Source organism: Trichosurus vulpecula, chromosome 3 (genome assembly GCF_011100635.1).
Source record: "Trichosurus vulpecula isolate mTriVul1 chromosome 3, mTriVul1.pri, whole genome shotgun sequence".
Classification (NCBI taxonomy): Eukaryota; Metazoa; Chordata; class Mammalia; order Diprotodontia; family Phalangeridae; genus Trichosurus; species Trichosurus vulpecula.
Genome location: NC_050575.1, coordinates 295,953,228 through 295,973,958, shown reverse-complemented (window position 1 = coordinate 295,973,958; position 20,731 = coordinate 295,953,228). Strand labels below are relative to the sequence as shown.

The 20,731-nt window shown below is 49.3% G+C and overlaps 3 protein-coding genes across 7 annotated transcripts in view; all 3 read left to right on the top strand.

Moving 5' to 3' along the window:
• Positions 1-1,909: 1,909 nt before the first annotated feature.
• NPM2 (nucleophosmin/nucleoplasmin 2) lies at positions 1,910-5,617 on the top strand. The gene is made up of 7 exons (XM_036749988.1): positions 1,910-1,964; positions 2,233-2,318; positions 2,508-2,633; positions 3,164-3,257; positions 4,407-4,639; positions 5,422-5,452; positions 5,544-5,617. Exons 1-7 carry the CDS (start codon positions 1,910-1,912, stop codon positions 5,615-5,617), a joined length of 699 nt encoding a protein of 232 aa, XP_036605883.1.
• Positions 5,618-10,948: 5,331 nt separating this feature from the next.
• FGF17 (fibroblast growth factor 17) lies at positions 10,949-17,220 on the top strand. Of its 2 annotated transcripts, none has more exons than XM_036752350.1 (5): positions 10,949-10,983; positions 11,185-11,224; positions 15,265-15,409; positions 15,787-15,893; positions 16,927-17,220. In XM_036752350.1, exons 1-5 carry the CDS (start codon positions 10,949-10,951, stop codon positions 17,218-17,220), a joined length of 621 nt encoding a protein of 206 aa, XP_036608245.1. The 2 variants fall into 2 exon arrangements, with proteins under 2 accessions (XP_036608245.1, XP_036608244.1); XM_036752349.1 differs by having other exon boundaries at positions 15,232-15,409.
• Positions 17,221-18,861: 1,641 nt separating this feature from the next.
• DMTN (dematin actin binding protein) overlaps positions 18,862-20,731 on the top strand; it is a 44,882-nt gene continuing 43,012 nt past the window's right edge. For 3 of the 4 annotated variants that reach the window (XM_036751577.1, XM_036751576.1, XM_036751575.1), the window contains exon 1: positions 18,862-18,931. The gene's annotated coding sequence lies outside the window, so the exon portion shown is untranslated. The remainder of the gene's footprint in view (positions 18,932-20,731) is intronic. The other variant, XM_036751573.1, reaches the window with a different exon arrangement.

Genomic DNA, 20,731 nt, shown 5'->3' with positions numbered 1-20,731 from the left:
TATCTACATGGGCCCATGGGTCAGTAGAACAGCAGGCCACAGGCCTACAAAGAGGATCACTTATTGGTCAAATGCTTATGGTCATCTCCCCATGTTGGGCAATAGAGAGATGAAAAGGGACAGAGGGGCAACAAGAATAGCTGGGGGACTTTCCATGTCATTGAGTGACCTCTGCCATGCTGGGCTTGGTCACCATAATAAGGCAAAAACAAGGGTGGAGGTAACCTAGTTAGCTTCCTATCATTAAGCAAGTGAACTTACCATCTGCAATTCACAGCTCTGGGGCCTAATATACAGAACTTATAATTACCATCTCTATGGAATCATATCAAACTGATTAATACTGATTAGAATAAAATAGGAGTCTTATTAATCATATATCACACTTAACCCTCACCTTCACTTGAAACTACTCCATCTCTGAGATCTTGAACTCTGAAATTCCTCTGACAATCTGAGGAGCGTGAGGTGAAACCTAGAAGTTGTTTTAAACTACATTTCTCTTGTTATTAGTGATTTGGAGCATCTTTCTTCGTATGGCTTTTATAGTTTGATTTTTTTCTTTTAAGAACTACTTTTAACCATTTATCTATTGGGTAACAGTTCTTGTTCTACTATATTATTTACATGTATATATGTATATATATATATATATATATGTCTTAGATATCAGAAGTTTATCACAGAAATTTGCTGCAAAATAATTTCCCCAGTTCACTATTTCACTCCTAATTTTAACTACATTGATTTTGTTTGTGCAAAAGCTTCTCAGTTTAATGTAATCAAAATCATCCATTTTATTCTGTGATCTTCTCTGTCTCTAGTTTGGTCATGAGATTTTTTTTCCCCTAACCACAGTTAGAAAAGTTATCTACTTTCCTGCTCTGGTTTTTCATTTATGATTTGACCTTTTATATCTAGGTTATGTATCTTTTTGGCTCTTATTTTGGTATATGGTATCAGTTATTTTTTTCTATAACCAGGCAGGGCACTAGACTAGAGACTGGGGGTGGGAACATGAAATGCTGAAATATTGATAAGTGCTGAATGTTGTGCTAGTCTTATTCTAAGATAAGGCTGTGTCCTCAAGGACTTATCATTCTCATGTTTCTTCCTCACTTCCTAGCACCGGGCTGAAGAGAATCTAAATTCTCCATAAATACTTTAGGATTTATTAGGAAATTATTAGGATTTAGATACTTCAGGGTTTATTAGGAGATTATGATAGGAAAAGAAGAGAGTGGTATATGGAAAAGGGTCTCTTCTACTTTAAGACCTGCAACCCGCAGGCTGATTGGCCCTAACAGGCTTCATAGGAACCACCTGTGTGGCTGCTCTGCCCCACGATAAAGGGGGAAGGAAGTAGGCGTGAGCACGGAGGCATTGTAGCTGAGGGAGTAGAGGCAGAAATGCTGGGCAGAATGGAATGACTAGGAGATTAAGAAGACTGGCACTGCAGGGTCAGGCAACCGGGAGCTAAAGCCATTTCCTCATCGCTAGCTTCTTTTTACTGGCAAGTTTCATGAAGCCCCAGGAGTTGGGGATGGTGGAACCTAAGAGAGGAAAAGGTGACTTCTGAACATTAAAACTCCCTAGTTTAGGATTAAACTTGGCTTTATTTAGCCGCGTCTTCATTATGCCTTTGGTGATTCCTATTGTGTGTCCCATACTTTAGGTCTTTGGGGGAATACAGAAGAAAACAAAGGAGAAATTAGCGTTTGTCTGAGGATAGGTCTACACCCCTAACAAATGCTTATATGACAAAGCAAGGCAGATAATTGGTTGAAGGAGGGGGATAGACAGCGGAACAGCTGGAGTTCAGAGGCTGCCAGGGTTGTCAGAGCAGCCCTTACCTGTCTCCCCTCTTCTTACAATCTTAGGTGCCCTCAAAACTCTCTCCTCAAGCATCATGCCTCCAACCGGTGTCAGCAGTAAGGCTGAAAAGTCCTTGGCCCTCTTCTGGGGTAAGTAAGTAGGATGGGATTCTGCTCCTGGAAGAGTTAGGGGTTTGGGTGGTGTTCCAAGCCTTGGAGATAAAGAGAACTCTTGTTCTTCCTCTTGGGATTTCCTTCATCTCTACTCTGTTCACAGGACTCTCTGTGGCAAGAATTGATTGATGGCTAGAGCTCCATCTTTGCTGACCTAAAATGGCAAAGAAGAGGGCATGGGGGAGGGCAGAGAAAAGGGGAAAGTATTCTTCATAGCCACCCTTGTCCAGTCTCTCTTTCTTAGGCTGTGAGTTGAACTGGGATAATCGCTCGTACACCTTTGACCCCTTGGAAGATGACAAGACTGGCCATAAGTTAATGCTGAACGTGGTGAGTGAGCCCTTAAGCAGACAACCAAATCTGACTAGGAAGTGAGGGGGAGGGTGGTCCTTATCCTGGGGAAGGGGGGGGGGGAGAAAGAATGGGGAGGAATCCTGAATAGAAAAGAACCGTGTTCCTGAGGCCCATGTCGGCAGTAGCTAGGAGGAAGCTAAAGTCTGCTCCCACATCCCCTTGCAGATCTGCATAGGGGAGAAGAACAATAATGATGTGAACGTAGTGGAGATCGTACCACCCCCTGATGAGGATGGCAGGGAGAGGCGAGCACTTCCCATTGCCACACTCAAGCTCTCCGTCTTGCCCATGGTAAGTCACCACGTGGCCCATCACCTGAGGGGGAGAGATGAATAGGCACTGAGACAAGTTGCTTTCTCTGAAATTCCACCCTTAGAGAGTCATAACTTTAAGTCAAATATTGCCAATCTCTTTAAAATGCTAGGCTTCTGGGAGGGCTAACATTTTCAGTTACTGCTACTTTAGTATGAATAAGCATCTGTACAAGGACACTGGGTACCTGAAGAGGCAGAGAGGCTGAAGGAGCAAAGCAAAAGAGGGGAAGAAAGAACTCTCATTAAGAGGACTCCTGGCTTCCCCTTCAGCACAAATATGGGATCATCTTAGTGCAGTATTGAGTTTCAGTAGCTTTAGTAATAGTTCAGGTTCAAATAACGGGATAAGCTCTTCAAGCTAACTTTGGGGGTACCCTGTAGCTTAAGACTGACCAACTTCCCCAGCTTTTCTCTAAAGCTATTTCTTAGCAAAACTAGGAGCTTCCAAATAGTAGGTAGGGGCAGGAAAGCTGAGAAATTCTGCTTCCTGGTTGCTTCCTTTTTCAGGCCAATATTTCAGGAATGGAGCTTACTCCCCCCATCACTTTCCACCTTCGGAGTGGCTCAGGACCAGTCTATATCAGTGGCCGCGATCTTACCGGTAAGTCACAGGGGTAGAGTGGGAAGTTGCCATGCTGGGTCCATTATAGGGTTTCCCTGTTGTCCAAGGAACTTTGGCTTGGGATTCGAAGCTCTCCCCAATTTGGCTCCAACTTGCCTTTCCAACTCTATCTCTGAACTGATCCTGAGCCTCAACCTCCCCAACAGAACTTATTCAATCCTGCCTTCAAAGTCTTCATTCTGGCTCTTTCTCCTTCCTGAAAAGCCCTCCACTCTGAGTCTTCTAAAGTCTTTCCCTCCCCTTCCATCTAACCAACATGTACAAATGTACACACAAACACACATATGCACACATACACATGTGGATACAAATACCTATATACATATACACAGACTTCCTCCAGGAAGCTTTCCATGACTTCTCCAGCTCACCACATGAAGTCCTATGGCACTTGGAACACATTGCTTTTTATTTATTCCCATTTCATGCGTATGTGTGTTCCTTTTCAATATCCACTTATCAAGCACATAGCATGTGAAGAGAGGACCATCCTAAAGGCCATGGGAAGATGCCTCCATTTGTGCCCTCTTAGTTCAGTCCCTCCCCTTAAAGTTTTACTGATCCTTGGGTCTTCCTCAGCACCCAGCACAGTGCCAGACATACTGGTGCTCCATAAACATTTTGATGCTTGATTTTTTTTTTCTTTTTTCTTTTACAAAATTTCCCCTTGTATCCATCTGTTTCCTCCTCTTGAAAAGCCATCCCACATAACAAAGAAACTTGGAAAGGAGAAAGGGGTGTGTGTATGTGAGGGGGTGGTAACAAAACCTATTAGTCCATTAAAAAAACCCCAAACTGACAACATACACAATATTCCACACTCAAAGACAACCCCCTTGCCTACACACACACACACACACACACACACACACACACACACACACACACACCAGCAAAGGTGTGGAGAGAGGTATCTTTTCATAGCTCTTCTTTGAGACCAACACTGTTCTTTGTGATTTTGTAATGCTCATTTTCAGTTGTTTTGTGTTGTGGTGGTCATTGCATATACTGTTTTCTCTGCTCTACATCAGTTTATTCAAGTCTTTCCAGGCTAATTGGTTGATTTTTAACACTGAGGAAGAAGAAAGCATTCTGGGAATGCAGGTTCTCGTGTTTCCATTCCTGCAGTGAATTTAGACCCGCCCTTGGAGAAAGGAGAAGGGAATGAGGAGGAAGCTGAAGAGGACGCTGAGGAGGAAGAAGATGATGACTATGATGATGATGATGAAGATGATGATGACGGCGACGACGACAACGACGACGATGATGATGATTCTAATGAGAGATCCCTGGAAGAGACCCCTCCACCTAAGCCAGCCAAGCGGCGGGCCTCCAACACTCAGGCTGGTGGTGTTGCAAAGGTGAGAGCAGAGTTCCTGGATGGGCTCTGGGATAGGGGGCTTAAAAGAATAAGGGGAGGGGATCATCACCTTGGTTCTACCTTACGTACAACCTATGGGGCCAATGGTGTCCCTGGATAAGACAATGTGGAAAGAGCTTTGGATTTGGAGCCAGAGGCAAAGTTCAACCCTTGGGCTCTTCTGTTTACTACTTATGTCTGTAAAACATGTAACCATCTGTAGATGAGAATGAAGGGATTGTCCTAGAACTTGAAGGTCCCATCATGCCTTAAATCCCTTTCCATCTAAAGGCCTCATGAGTGGGCAGTTGTTGAACTTTTGGTCCAATACTGCCTTTGACTCTGACAAGCTGTGTGACACGAAGTGTAACCTCTCAGAGCCTCTGTTTCCTCATCTGTAAAGTGAAAGGGTTAGCCTAGATGGCATCTACAGCCCCTTTCAGCCCTACCTTCTATACTCTGTGCCCAATGGGCCCCTTGAGAATGAGGCGCTGCCATCAGACACCCAGAAATGGAAGGAGCAGAGCATCTAGTCCGTCGTTTTAGAGTGGTCTTGGCTAGAGGCCGTATAGTCCCTCCTGGCTACTGCTCTTTTCTTTAACTGCAGAAAAAGAAGCTGGAGGACGAGCACAGGTGAGTCTGAGAGGTGTTAGAGTCTAGCAGGGTGTGTTCTCCCCTGCCTCGCCCAAATCATCACTTCTCCTCCCTTGCCCCCAACTGTCAATTCTTCCTGACTCTGGGTGCCAAGAGGTGCCAGTATGAGACCCCATTCTCTCTTCTTAGAGTCCCATCCCTGAGGAGCCCCGAAATGAAGGTAAGAGCCAAAGGAGAAGATGGCAGGGGTTATATGAAGGTGGGGGCCAATGATCTGAGGTGGGGAACACAAAGCCCTTTTTTCCCAACAGGCCAAAGGCAAGAAGGCAAAGAGCAGACCCAGGAAATAAAGGCAATCTGCAAGAGAGGTGGTAAAGGTGAGTGAGGCGTAAAGTCTGACCAAAAGGGAATGAGTCAGATGCCTTGGTTTTCCCCAAGATCTGATGCTGGGCTGAGTTATGTCCCCAAGGAAGAAGTTTATGGAAGAGTAGAAAACTGTCATCCTCTGTTTCCTTCCCCAGAGGCTAAGGTGTGGTTGGGAAGGGGATGTACCCAGAGGGGGAGACTCAGGTGGGGACCTGCTCTTCTCCCATTGCCCTTCTCTGCCACAGGCTCTCTTTGGTTTTTACAGGATCAAGAAAGAAGAGCATGGGAAGTGGGAGAAAAAAAAATAAAAATAATCTTTTTTCCGGAACCTTGGCTTCTTGGGTTATTTTCCTCTCGAGCCAGTCACCCCACCAGCTGGTCACAGCCTTCTCCTTCCTGCCTACAACTACATGCAGTTGACCTGGATCTCCAGTAGAGGTCAGGTCTGTGCTGCTGAATTGCTGTGTCAAGCGGCTCTTCTGGCCCTGCCCTGCTCCAGATTCTGAGCAATACCTTGTGACCGCTTGTCCTTCCCTTGAAGTCACCTCTGGTGAAGGCAGAGCAGTCCCTGCAGCTGACCCCTGGCCCTTACCTGCCTCCATTGCCCACTTTCCCGAACTCTCCTCCCTTTCTTCTGGAAGTTTTCATTTAGAGGACTTGGGGGGTTTTGTCTTTTTCTTAAACTCTGGCCCCTGCCCCTACCCTCAGCCCTCCACCAGCCTTGATTCCCTCGGTAAACATCCAATGAGCTCAGATCTCTCCTTCCCAACTCCTCACCAGCAGAGACTGATTGGAAAAAAAAAAAGAGGCTAGGTATTCTCCATGCTCACTTCGGGCAGGCATGATTAATCCTACAGGGAGTGATCTTGTAGATGCCAGGTTCTGTGCCAAATGCCCAAAGATCTATAAAAGGTGGCTAGCTAGCTTAAGGACCCAGGAATGGGAGTGAAAAGCCAAGGGGGGTGGTATAGATGAGGCGTACAGCAGTCCAGAGGAGAGTCAGGTAGTATGGGATGGGTAGATTAAGAAGACTTGGGGAGGGGAGGATAATTGGAGAAAGGTTAGGTTAGTTTCTGAAGAGGGTACATCTGCTAGTGAATGAAGAGAGATAGGAACATAAAAATTGTGTTAGAAGAGAGTATGTCTCACTCAGTAGGGAAGTTTATGGAAGAGAAGTCTGGGACCAGGCTTGATTGCCAGATTAAACCTTCAGTCATGCTTTCCTACCTGTCCCTACACCCTGGGACACCTGTAGCCCATACATCAATTTCTAGATGAGGAAGAAACTAAAGCAAAGGGGCTGGAGAAGGTTTCTCTCTCCACCCACATAACTTCTAAAGTATCACATGAACGCACCTACATGCTTGCCCCTGTACCTATGAATGCAGACACAAGTAGGCTTCTAAAAGACTGGGCCCCAGCTAAACCAGCCTTCCCCCACCCTCTCCTTTCCAAACCAGAACAGTCCTGAATAGGGGGACATAATAGGGGATTAGGGAGCCATGGGAGCCTCATTGTGCACCATTGACCTGGTCTTGGTGCTGGCCAGAGTGAGGATTTGCTGCATGGCCCCATTGCTGGGAAGCAAAGCCGAATACAATAACCAGGCCAGGTGTGTGGGGAGGTGTATGTAGGGGGGAAAGACTGGATAAAAACTTCAGGGATGTCTTTAGGTGCACAGAGAAGGGCTGGAACCTAAGTGCTTAACATTCCCTTTCAATGGGAGAAACCAACAAGGAAAGTCAGTATGTGTGTACGTGTGTGCACGTGTGTGCGAGGCAACTATGGGATGATGATTGCCTTATTGCCAGGTATGTGATGCTCTAGAGTGGTTGAAACACTGTCCAGTTTGATTCTTATAACACCTTGAGGGAAGTGGGAAAGGGGTGATTGACCTACGTTAGTGATGAAGAAACAGGCTCAGGATAGGAAAATGTCCAAGAATTATGTATTAAGCCTTTGGCTGGGCTGGGACTAGAATTCGGGTGCTCTAGCTCCCGAGTCCTGACCTCTTTATAGAGAGTACGTGCTCCCTGGTTCATCTCTCTGTGGCTGGTGGGATTTGGGTTCAGAGGAGGGGAAAGTCAAGGACTGGACATCAAATGGATTGCCAGAGAACTGAAGAGTGGCTTCTTTGATTTTCCCTCCTTCCTTAGCTCAGATATTTTTGGTAGGTCAGAGTGGAGAGTCCCGTGTGAGATAGGATGAAGACTTTGTGGCTATGGGGGATGGATGTTACAGTGAAGTCTTGTTAGCAAACTTCTCAACTTCTGTGTTGGGGAGAAGGAGGTGTGAGACAGCTCCTGCTGAGGGGTGGTGGTGTTGAACTTGGCACTAGAGATTAGCCAATACCAAGGTCACTTCTCACTTCTGTCACCTCCTGGCCCACCCTGTAACTGTAAATGAATCTGCCCCTTCTGCCCACTTCTACTCCAAACAGGGGGGATAAGCAGAACCCTACATTGAGGGAAACTGAGGCAACACTGACAAAACAGGTAGTCTCCTGGGCATTGGTGTAGAGCTTTATACTTTGTAATAACATAGAATCAGATGATAGAGCTGGAAGGAGTTTACCCAGAATAGCACCAGCCACTTACATGAGAGGAAACCAAAGCCCAATAAAGGGGTGACTTACCCAAGATCACAAAGTGAATGGCAGACCCAGAAGTAGAACCCACATATCCTGAGGCAACGGGTGACACAGTGGATAGAGCGCTGGGCCTAGAGTCAGGAAGACCCTGGGCAAGTCAGGCAACATCTTGGCCTCAGTTTCTTCATCTGTACAACGGGGATGATAATAGCATCGACTTCCTGAGACTGTGGTAGGATTAAATGAGATCATATTTGTAGAAAGCACTTTGCACAGTGATTGGCATGTAATAAGGGCTACATGAATGCTTATTCCCTTCCGGTCCCCTTCTCTTGTGCAATATTACCTGGGCCATGCGGCCTTTCTTCCCCCTCCTCCTGACCTTTGGGTATGGGAGGGACAGAAGAGGAAGGAGGACGAGCCTGGGGTAGAGATGATAAAGGAGGACTACAGCCCTTCAAAGGCAGACCAAGGTAAGAAGATTGTGGAGTCCCCGGGCTGGCTAGAGGGCTAAGCACCGGCTATGGGCACCTCCTTCATGAAGAGGAGCCTGGTCCATGGGCTCATAGACCTTGGATCTCTCCAGCTAAGTCAAGGGGATCAGTCAAGGGGAATGGACCAGAAACAGGCAGGGACTGCCACCCCACCATTCTCTTGATCAATATCCTGACTTCTTAGTCCTCATCTATTCTTACCCATTCCTGTTCACTGTGAAGAAAAGTAACTTCTCCCCATCTCAAGGGAAGAGAAAAGGAGCGAGGAGAGAAGGAAATGTATAGAAGAAATATAGTATTGCATGCTCAGAGAATTTGAGCTACCAATCCTCCAGGCCAGGAAAAATCACAGACGGATGTTGACAAAGGAGCCCATAGTACCTGTACCCTACATCCACTGTTCCCCCATACTGCTCTTAAAAGTCATTGGTGAGCCTTAGAAAGATCACTGAACTCGGACCAGAGTTTTGGTATCTATTGATAGCCAGCTGTCACAACTGTGACCTTTGTTTCTCTGAGATGTAAGATGAGGAATTTGGACTAAGAGGCTTTTGAGCTGTAAAACTTTTTCTGTGATTTTTAAAAACTCCCCAGGCATTGCAAGCATACACACATACACCCCATGACTAGGGAAGAATGACTAGAAAGATCCTCCAGCCTTCCCCATTAAGATAGTAAAGTAGGGAATGATGGGGGAAGGGATGTTACTGACAGCTTTGGGGATTCACTATAGTTCAAGGAGATGAGAGAATGCCAAAGGTGAAAGAAAGCTTCCTCCTTCCCAACCTCACATAAATAAATAAATTCGTTTCCTCCTCTCTGCCCTTTCTGGCTGAATTTGGAAGAACCCCAGGAGACAGGATGCAAAAATATCCTGAACCTGGGGTTCAAGTGTGAAAGTAACTTCCCCCAACCCCGAGGACTTCCCTCACTTAGACACACACACACATACACACACAGTCACATATACACTCACACTCACATACACACACACACACACACACACACACAGAGCTGAGCTGGGTGTCACTGGGATTACTATGCTGAAATTCAACTCCAAGAAGTCGATGATCAAGTTTCCCTAGCCCCCATCTTTCAGTATCTCAAAAAATTTAACAAATGTCATCTGAGTATCTATTCTATACTAGGCACAATATAAATATGGAGGAAACAATATATGAAAAAAGCTTTCAAAGAGCTCCTAAAAGGAGAAAGACCAAAGCAGAGAACAGTACGACAGGGAATCAAATCAAGCTCCGGTGGAATAATATCCTGTCACCTTGCAAAGGGACATTGAAGAAGGTGGTCATTGGCTTTCACACAGAGAGTTTAGAAGAAAAGGTTACCAGCCCTATACCCACCCTATCTCAGGCACACCCCCACCACCACTCTATCCCCCAGCTCGCCCTTTGAACTCCACTTCTAGTTGACCTAGGGTCCTAGAGAAGTCCTTGTCACAAGGCAGTGGCACTGACCCCAGCCACAAAACCCAGAAGGCATTAAGGACCCAACCCCCCAGACCCCACTTGGAGCACCTGCTGCCACTCAGGCCAGAGTTAACCCCTCCCTCCCCTGTGGGCAGACTTTGGTGGAAGTGGGAGAGAAAAGGAGAGGTGGGGATAAGGGAAGCCATGGAAGTGACTGGCTTAGAGCCATGCCCACCCCCCAGTCCCACCCCCAAAAGGTTCTTCCTTTAGAGGTTTTAAAGGATTCCCCCCCCCCACACACACACACAGGGAAAAAAAGTTGGGGGAAGATGCCCTGACTGATCCTCAACTTATTGTACAGGGAGACTGAGACACAACTTGGGGAAAAGGAGGAGTTGACTCTATTCTGGGTCTGTGGGAAAGACAGGAAGGATGGAAACTAAGGAGACCAGCCTGCTTACCAAGAAGGCTCTACTGGTTCTAACCTCTGGATAGCCCAGCAGAAAAGAGAGAGATAGAGGAGGAAAAAAGAAAGAGAAAAGCCCCCCTTCAGTTCCTCCTCCCTCTTTTACCCCCACCCCCAAGTCTGGAGTTTTGCAGTCACACTGAGACTGGAAGGTGGACAGATCACACCTCTGCTCTCCCTGTGACTCCCTCCTCCTCTCCTCCTCCTCCTCCCCTTCCTCCTCCTCCTTCTCCCTCTCCTCCTCTCCCCCCCCTTGAGGACCTGTGGTTCGAAGCTCTTTGGTTGTTCTGGGACTCTACCTCAGGGGCTGTCCACATCTGCTACTGAGTTTTGGGGGGAGAGGGGGCATCCTCCCCAAGAAATCTCTCCAGTGATGGGAGCCTCTTGTCTCCTGGCAAACCTCACTCTGTAAGTGTGTGTGTGCTGACTTGAGTTTTGTTACCATTTCCAGCCTTGATGGAGGTTTAATCTTACCCGGACTCCAGGGCTGCCCACTCTGACTAGATGGGAGGATGTGTGTTTGTGTGTGTACTGTGCATGTGTACTGTGTGTGTATATGTGTGTGTATGCAGCAACCAAACCCTGGATTTGTTTTCTCTCTCCATGCAGATGCTTTCAGCTCCTGATCCTCTGCTGCTGCCAAACCCAGGTAGGTTAGAGCTCCCCACTATGTTTTTTTTCTTCTTTACCCCCAATCTGGCTGCTTTGTGGGGGGATGGGAGGACGGTAGAGTATTATGGTATCTGGCCCAATTGGGGACACTGTATGGTTTGATATTCTGCAATATGATGGGGTGGACAGAGAGGGTAAGAAGGATGGAGACTGAAAGATTGTACCTCTCGAGTTTCCCCATCTCCCCGCTTCTCTACCTCTGCTAACCCCACCTGCCTCAGTTGTCCTCCTCTTTCTGTCTCATTTCTTTATCTGAGTCTTCCGAAATCTTAAGAGGAATCCAAGACAGAAAGGCAAAAGCCTGGGGGGAGGGGGAGATGAATGTGGCAAGATGCCCCCCTTGCAACAGCTGTCCTAGGGGACTGATTTCATTTTGAAACCAATTTTGTGGGCCCCACCCCCAACAATGAATGTGAAGAAGGTAGGCCCAGGGCCTGTATCACCTATGGAACATCTTCCTGCTTATCCTGGAGGGAGGCATCCTCGAAATGCCCAGGGCAGGTTGCAGGGACTCTGAGCCTAAGAGCAATAAGGGGTCAAACCCAAAGCACTTTGGTTGCTATCGCATGCAGAATTTGTTTTATACAAATGCTCCCTCCATCACCTCCACCACCACCTCGGCCACCTCTACCCTGACTATAGGTCTCCTCCTGCCTATTTCACCTCCCCCCACCCCAAGCTTCAGCCCCTTCTCGATGCTGGGTCCTTTTTTGTGATCCTCCATAAAAGTGCAACTATTAAAATGCACTGGTCCAGAACCGTGCCGGCGAGCTGGCCTGCCTAGCGTTCCCAAGGCTGAGGCTGGGGGCTTCTCTTCACATCCAGTTGGGACTTTTTTTGAAGGTAAATGCCTTTTCTCTGGGAGAGGGAAAGGGGCTGCCTTTGAAGCAGTGGGGGGGTGGGAGAGAGAGACAACCCCCCCTTTTTTTCTTTCCCCCTTTTGCTCCAACCCCATTCCAGGCCTTTTGCTTCACACATCCAAGGAGAGTGAGAAGAAAGCCTCGGCCTGACTGTAGGGGGGGCTGGGGGTGGGACCCAACCTGTTCTGGAAGGGGAATTAGCACAATGGTGCGGAGGGACTGGGCGTTTATTGCCCGGCCTGAGGCCCCATTCAGTTGGAAGGGAAGGTGGCAAAGCCCTCCTTTTCCCCCTTGAAGTGCCCCCGCTCCCCCTGTGGGGGGAGGTAAGCAGGCCGGACTATAGCCATGCTTGAGGGGCTGCCTGACAAGCAGCTGTCTGAGGCGGGTAGAAGGGGAGGTTCCCCCCACAGCAGGGGCATTAAAGAGCTGGGCAAGGTCCCACGGGGAGAGCGGCTTGTGGGCTGTGGGCCGTGGGGGCGTGGGGCTGCCTTTGTGCAGGGCTGGGGGTGGGGGGGTCGGGGCTGATGGCCCCTCCCTCTGCTTCTGACCTGGAACGGACAGGGAGAATAAGGCTGCCTGCCAAGAAGGGCGGAGGGACCTGAACCTGAGCCAGGAGGCTTGAGGGGTTCAGGGAGAAGGGGCCAGCCCCAAGCCAGGGCCTGCTCCCAGCCCACCAGCCTCAGTTCTCACAGAACAGGAGTGCTGAGCCCTCTCATCATCCGGGTGGCCTCCTGGTCATTTACCTGGTCGACCTGGCAGTGTGAAGATTGGTGTGAGAGCAACAGTGAGGAATTGGGGTTGACAGGATTAGAATTAAGAAATAATTGGTGTTAGGGACTAGCCCAGGGGCAGAGGCAAATGGAGGAAGAGGAAAGAGGTGACCTGAGCCTCAGGAAATAGCATTATTCCTCAGCCTCCCCTTGACAAATTCCCAAATAGAAGATAGAAGGAGGCCTTCCAAGAGATTGCTCCTCTTGCAGTGACTTGATCCAGATGATGAGAATTAGGACAAAATGGTGGGGGGGGTCATAGGGGCTAGAGTTGTGACTTCTCTGGTATGGGGAATGCTGGGTAAGGAAACGTCTTTTACCAGTGCAAGTAAGCATCTTCTGGGCAACTCATCATCTAGAGAACTGCCTAGAATAAAGTCACCTGTCCAGGGTCACAGAGAGTATGAGTCAGGGGTAGCACTTGAACCCAGCTCCAAGGCAAATTCTTAATCCACTTTACTATGCTGCGTCTAGAGCATTAGAGTCAGGAAACCGAGCAGAGAAGATGTGGGAACACAGCTGAGTCAAACTTACCAGAACCCGGAGGGAGGAGGGGAAAAGCCATGTTTGTGTACCTTGAAGAAGAAGAGAAAATGCTTTGCCTTGGGACTTTTGATAGATGTTTCTATATAAAACTTGGGAGTTTAAGTCTATATAAATATATATATATAGAATGTATATATATATATATTTATATATATATATATATGTATGTATGTATATATGTACACACATGCATTTAAACCAAGAACCAGCAAATAGACGGGCCAAGAACACAGTGGAAGATGACTTATAGAACAGGGAAGAGATAGGAAGACAAGTATTCTTCATATATATATATAAACTTTATTTTTCTAAATAAGTAAATGGAGGCCCCAGGTCATACAAATAGTCCCAAGTAGGAATTGAGCTCAAGCCTTACTACATCTATGCTTTTGCCTTTCCCCTGCCTGCCCCCTCATCTCTCCCCGCCCCCACCAACTTCCTCACGCCCATGTCCCTACCCTGGGTTCCAGCTGTCCAGAAGAAGCAGGCAGTGCCCCTGGCCAGCCTCCAGCTGTGAGAGAGGACCAAGCAGTGGTAACTTTGTGGCCCCAAGTGTCTGCATAGGTGGGAGCAGCAAAGGCAGCTGGAACTGGCAACATTTTTTTGGCTGTTGCTGCTCCTCCTTCTAGCCCAGCAGGGCACCCAGACCCTAAAGTCTAGGGCAGCGACAGGACCTTTGCCAAGTCCAGGGGTGGCTAGAGACCAGCATGCAAGAGGCTAAAGTCAAGTAGACCATCCATGGTTCATGATTCCTGGGTCAGCTCTCTAGAAACCCACCTCCTTCTACTGACGATTGTTTAAAATAGAAGTTCTCAACCTTTTTTGGGGGGGTGTACCCCTGTGACAATTTGGTGAAGCCTGTGGACCCCTTCTCAGAATGATACTTTCAAATAATTGAAGAAAATGCTAGATTGCAGTTAGAGGTTACTGAAAATAAAGATATAATTGTTTTTCCCACCCAAGTTAGTGGACCCTCTATTTACAAGCCTTTTGGGAGCCCATGGACCCTCAGTTAAGATTCCCTAGTTTAAAATATCCCCGTGGCTTGGTTAGAAGACCAAGAGACCCTCATAAGGCCCACCATGATTCACTCTGTTGGTTTTTCCTGCCCCTCACCAGGGATTTCAAAGCATGTAACAGGCTTAATTTCTATTAATGGATGTTATGTGGGAGAGGAGGGAGGAGAGGAGTTTCATCTTCATGGTAGATAGGGCTAAGTCTGCTGAGTCCTGGTTCTTAACCCTACTTCCATTCCTGTATCTGAATTACCTATTTTCTCTTTCTCTTTCTCTCATGTGTTTTTCCATTCTCCATCTCCCTACCTCCACCTGGCTTGGCAGGAGCTGCCCAGGAGCAGGGACCTGGAAGTGATATTCCCTTCGTAGCCCCGGAAAGTGGGAGGAGACCTGAGCTCTGTTCCCAGCTCTACTGCTAATTTGCTGTGTGCCTTTAGGCAAACCATTTACCTTCTCTGGGCCCATCTTTACTTGTCTAAAAAGTGAAGAGGTTAGGTTAGATTTCCCCCCTCCAATGCAAGAAAGAATAGAAATGAGCAGAGAGAAGTCAATGGGTGAGGGTGTAGTATCCTTAGTCAGCCACTGGACGTATGGAGCATGGACTCTTCTATCCTTTCCTTCCTCAGGCTTTTGAGCACATGCTTCCATGTTCCTCATAGTTCCTGCTCCACCCTTTACCTTCTTATCCCCACCAAGACCAACCTCACCCTTTACCCCTTCTCCTTTGGGGTGGGCCAGTAGTGGTGTTGCCCAAAGCAAATTGACACTATTTTTCCCTTGGTAATTGCAAAGGGGGAGAATCACGCGTCTCCTAATTTTAACCAGTATGTGAGGGACCAGGGTGCCATGACTGACCAGCTGAGCCGGCGGCAGATCCGAGAATACCAGCTCTACAGCCGGACCAGCGGCAAGCATGTTCAGGTCACTGGGCGCCGCATCTCCGCCACCGCTGAGGACGGCAACAAGTTTGGTGAGACCCAATCCACTTTTTCCCAGCCCTACCCCACCTCCTCAATCTTGGCAAGGGATGCACAAAATGTCACTTGGGTAACAATGACCTCTGTTGAGGGTGAGCAGGAAGGGATCAAATGCTCACGCTGAGAAGGCACAGGGGTGGTTGGGGAGTGAACCTGGCTCCGGGGTTGTGGCTGATCATGTGATGAAAAACAAAGATAGATAAATACCTGCCCAGCTCGAGCTTTCCTGAAAGTAGTTGCTCCCCACCTCCCTGCCCATTGCACTATGAGGGGTGGAGGGCCTAGGCCGGCAGCCCCGATGGACGGATCTCTCTCTCTCTCCCTCCCTTCTTCTCTGTACCTCCAACCTAAACCCCAACCTTCAAAACAGCCAAGCTCATAGTGGAGACAGATACATTTGGCAGCCGGGTTCGCATCAAGGGGGCTGAGAGTGAGAAATACATCTGCATGAGCAAGAGGGGAAAGCTCATTGGGAAGGTGAGGCCTTGGTGGGAAAGGGTGTTCATGGGTGGGAGTGGGAAATGACTTTTATGACACAGGTGTCTGTGGAGGGTGGGATGGGCAAGGTTGGAGTGGATCCTCTATGGCATCCCTCCTCCCTCTGCTGGCCACCTGGGGTCAGCACACCTTGGTGGAGACCGGCTCTGGGAACAGCAGGAGGTATGGATCCACGAACACCTGTTCTTCCATCTCTTTCTCCACTTCCTCCTTCACTTTTGGGCCACTCCCTTGTTTCTCCTTTGGACCCTTAAATGAGCAATCCCACCCCTTCCCTGAGTCTCAATAAGTAAACTTTTCTCCCCCACCCATCTTAGAGTGGTTCCAAAGAGAACCCCCATGTTTATAGATTATCTCCCCTAGTATTAATAAATTGTGTTTATTGAGCACCTACTATATGTGCGAGGCCCTAGGCTCTGTGAGGTGGGTGAAGGAGGGTAAAGATAGGATATAATGAAGTATCCGCATTTATAAACTAGGCAAGATTGGGAAATTAGGTCTTTTCTGTGCCTTCTTTTTAACCCCTAGAACTTAAAATTATTATAAAAATGAGTACCTAAGTGCTATCTTATATAGAATTTTCTGGCATTTGAAACGTGTATTCTTTTTTTTAAAACCATATATTTAAAAAGTGTCTTTTATTGCATCCTTCTGAGTGTTGGGTCCAAGGCACCAGCTTACCCCTGTCCAAAAGCTGCCTGAATATTCAAAAGAACAATCTGTATTGACTAAGTACAGTATGACTGTAGGGAAGGAACTTAAAACTTCAGAAGAATCCTTCGAACCCCCACAACAACCTCCCCATTAGAGATCAGTGGGAAATAGCTCCTCTCTCCTCCTTACTCATTCATTTCCGAGAACACACTCCACAAAGGCCGGGCTGGAAGAATCGCTAGGGTGTCAGGGCTAAATGCAGAGTTTCCGAAGGGTTGCACCCATGGCATCCCTATAGAGATATAATTGACTTCACTGGGACCCCCACCCCAGAACCCCTCTTTTCCTCCTCCCTCAGCCCAGCGGGAAGAGCAAAGACTGCGTGTTTACAGAGATTGTGCTGGAGAATAACTACACAGCCTTCCAGAACGCCCGCCATGAGGGCTGGTTCATGGCTTTTACCCGCCAAGGCCGGCCCAGGCAGGCCTCCCGCAGCCGACAGAACCAGCGGGAGGCCCACTTCATTAAGCGTCTCTACCAGGGCCAGCTGCAGTTCCCCAACCACGGGGAAAGGCAAAAGCAGTTTGAGTTTGTGGGATCAGCACCAACCCGCCGGACCAAGCGCACCCGGCGACCCCAGCCCCTCACGTAGTCGGGGGAAAGAGGGGGCACCCTGGCCCAGAACCAACCCTCCCACCCCCGTTCCTGTAACAAGGACTGGGATGAGGAAGGGGAGGTCACCCCATCAGACTCACAGAGGAGCCCCATGGATCACAAGGGACTCAAGAGCTCCTCCTTTTTGAAAGGGGACAGGACTGCAGCAGAAAATGGGGGTGTCCTGGGGCTTGGGGAAAACCACCAAGAAGGTGACACCCCCCCATCCCATATGGAATGGAGAGAGAGGGAGAGGAAGGGGGGAGGGGGAAAGGGGGAGGGAGGGGGGAGAGAGAGAGGAGAGAGGAGAGAGAGATGAGAGAGACAGAGAGAGAGAGAGAGAGGAGAGAGAGAGAGAGAGAGAGAGAGAGAGAGAGAGAGAGAGAGAGAGAGAGAGAGAGAAGAGAGGAGAGAGAGAGAGAGAGAGAGAGAGAGAGAGAGAGCGCTCTCCCGCTTAGGGCAACTGGGCAATGACCAAAGAGAGAACTCCAAGTGTCACTCTGAACACAGGCACCTAGCTCCAATCTCCAGGGAAATGGAGCGAAAACGGCTCAGAAATGACACAGATATGACAGATGGACTCCAGGGTCTGCAGATACTCTTGGATAGCTCTCCTCAGATTTTGCTCCGTGTTCGTCACCATAGCTCCTCACTCCCTATTGGCATGAATCCTTATTGTAGGAACCAGCCTCTCCCGCCCCACTTTTTGATAGAAAGAAAAAAAAAAAGAAGACTGGTCATCCTACATGTATTTCACCACTCAGCCACTCCTCGAATAAAACCATTTTCCTGCAAAGGGTAGGGGCCTTTTTGTTTGTTTGCTTGTTTGGAAGGAGGGTGAAGGGAATCGAGCGATTACAATAATCTATAAGCAACAAACTTTCTTCTCCAAGAGGCTGGCAGAGAAGCGCCTCATGCTAACTAGGGGACAGATAAGAGCTACTCTACCCCGGAGAGCTGGGAGCAGAGCGCGGCGAGATAGAGTGCGTAGGGGACGCCTCCAGAGTCAGCTCCGGAGGCCTCGAGTTGGGAGCCCAGGGAAAGGCTTGGCAAACTTCCTTTTAGTGCGATGGGGAAGGGTACCCGAACCAATCTTGGCCCAGGAAGCTTTGACTTCGGGGGGGGGGGGACACTTTGTAGGGGAGGGAGTGCGGGGAAGAAAGGGACTTGTCCTGGTTGTGGAGTGGGGGAGGGGAGGAAGAGAGAGGCTGGAAGCCCCCACTCCCAAAGGGAAGGGACAGTTTTATAATGTGACCTAGCCCAGGATTTGCGTCTTTCTTGTGGGGTGTGTGTGTGGGGGGGCGGTGTACCTGATACGGCGGCGAAAACTAAACTCATTCGACTAACTTGAGCAAGTGTGGGGAGGTGGGACCAGAGAACCGGCGGGGGTGGAAGATGGGCTCGGGCAACAACCAGGGTCAGCAAGAGAAAGAAGCTAAATCTCTCTCTCCCTACACACATAGGCGCGCACACACCACACACAAACACTGCCCTCCCCACCTTGGTCAGGATGGTGCGGGGCACCCAGACCCCGGGACTGGCCCTGGCACTGCCTCAGGGCTCCCCAGTGGCCAGACTGCTGAACTGGTCCAATCTCTACAGCCCGCCTCCCAGTGGCCGCCGAGCCGGCCCCCGGAACACCTGAAGCTGCGCAGGGCGAGGGTGGAAAAGATCCCCCGATAGCCAGCTTTGCTCCTCCGATCGATCGGGTGAGGCGGGATGGGAACAGGAGAGATGGTGATTCAGAGGGCAGAGCGGGTGCGGTCCGCAGGGGCTGGCCAGGCCGGCCTGGGGACGCGAGCGGACACACCTGAGCGGGAATCTCAGTGCGTGGAATAGTAGGGCCTGGTGCGCGCGGATGGGGGCGGGGAGAGACCGAAGTGCGGGGATCCCCACCCCTCCCCTTCCCTGCGGTCACTCCGAGTGGCACCCTGCCAGAAACCTCTGGGTGGGTGGGTTGGCAGGGAGTGGAGGTTTTCGTCGTCCCCCAGAGAGGGGAACTGAGCCACCACAAAAAGCGGTCTTCTTTTTCCTCCCTCCGACCTTTTCCTTTTTTCTGCCCTGCTTAATCTGGCAAGGTGTGAGGTCAGTTTCCCACCGCCACACTGCTCCCCGCCCCCCCATCCCCAAACCCGTACCCTAGGCGCTATGAGATTTCCTCCCTAGACCCTTCTTCAGGAGGCCGGACACAAGCGCAGCCCTAGGATGGGAATTATAATCCACATATATAAACACGCGTGTGCGCCTGGGGTTCTGCCTCAGTTTCTCCACATGAAGGAGACTTGGACTTTCCATTTTCCTTCTGGATGATTTTCATTGGTGTAGTTGGGCTGGTGGTGGAATGAAGGAAAGACATCTCCCCTTCCCTAGAATGGGAACATTAAGAGCTTGAGTGAGGAAGGGGGCAAACTCTACTTCTAAATTGGCGGGCACGGGGGGACGGTGCCCTCGCCTCTCGACTAAGAAAGACAAGCAGCCACTTCCTCCCGCCTCCAACAGACGCCCTTCAGCCCTGAACTATTTAGAAGGTGGTAGCTGCAGCCAAGAGGGAGGTCCCCCAGACCCCCATGGCAGGCTCCCCTCCCCCTTCCAACCTGTCATAATTGCTTTTTACCATATTGAATTTTTTTTCTCCTCCCATCACAAAGAAGCTTAATCCTTGCCAGGAGGCTTGGAGCTGATGGTGGGTTGGGGGGAGGGCGAGGGTTAGGGTGAAGGGCAGCAGCAGCAACTGATAACTTTGGCGTTCAATAGAACTTTCAAAGCAGGGCCAACACCCCCCAGCCTTCTTAGAGGACAATGGTCTGAGGCCCCCCAGGTGTGACAGACCGGCTTAGGGAGCTAGGAAGGAGGTGTGTGTGCTCTAGGGCTGCCATGTAACTGAGGGGGGGGGGCGGGGAGGAGAGAAGGGGAGAAAGTTCATGCAATCCCTCCGGTTTCTACTGGAATTTGAGACTTTCTTTAAAACTCTTGACTGGCCTGGCCTCCCCCTGCTCCCTCCCTCCCTCGGGTTAGAGACAGCTTCAAAGGTGGACCCGGGGCCTTTGTGTTGCTCCGCTTTCTTCTCTTCCTTTCTCTTGTCCCCTCCCTCCCTCCCTTTCTCCCTCCCTCTCTTTGACGTCCCCAGCAGAGACAGGCCTCTGGGGGCCAACTGGAGAAAGCTCTCACTGTTTCCTTTCTTGTTTTTTGAGGTGAGACCTGTCTGGGAGGGGCAGGGAATGGGGGGAGGGGGGAGGGGAGGAGGGAGGGCTGAGGAGGAATGTACAGAGTATAGTAAAGGGTGCAGTCAAGGGTGGTATCTCCTTCCCCCACCCCATCCCAGAAGCCTGGGTCCAGGGACTGTCCTGGGTATAACTTGGAAGGACACAGGTCTGTTTTTGATGGCCCTTATCTTGACTTTCTATGCTCTTTTCTTTTTCCTCATTCTCAGTATCCAGTGTCATCGTTGTAGTAACCCTCATGCTTTGGGGTGCCTAATAAACATATTTATTAATTAAAAAATAGTGATA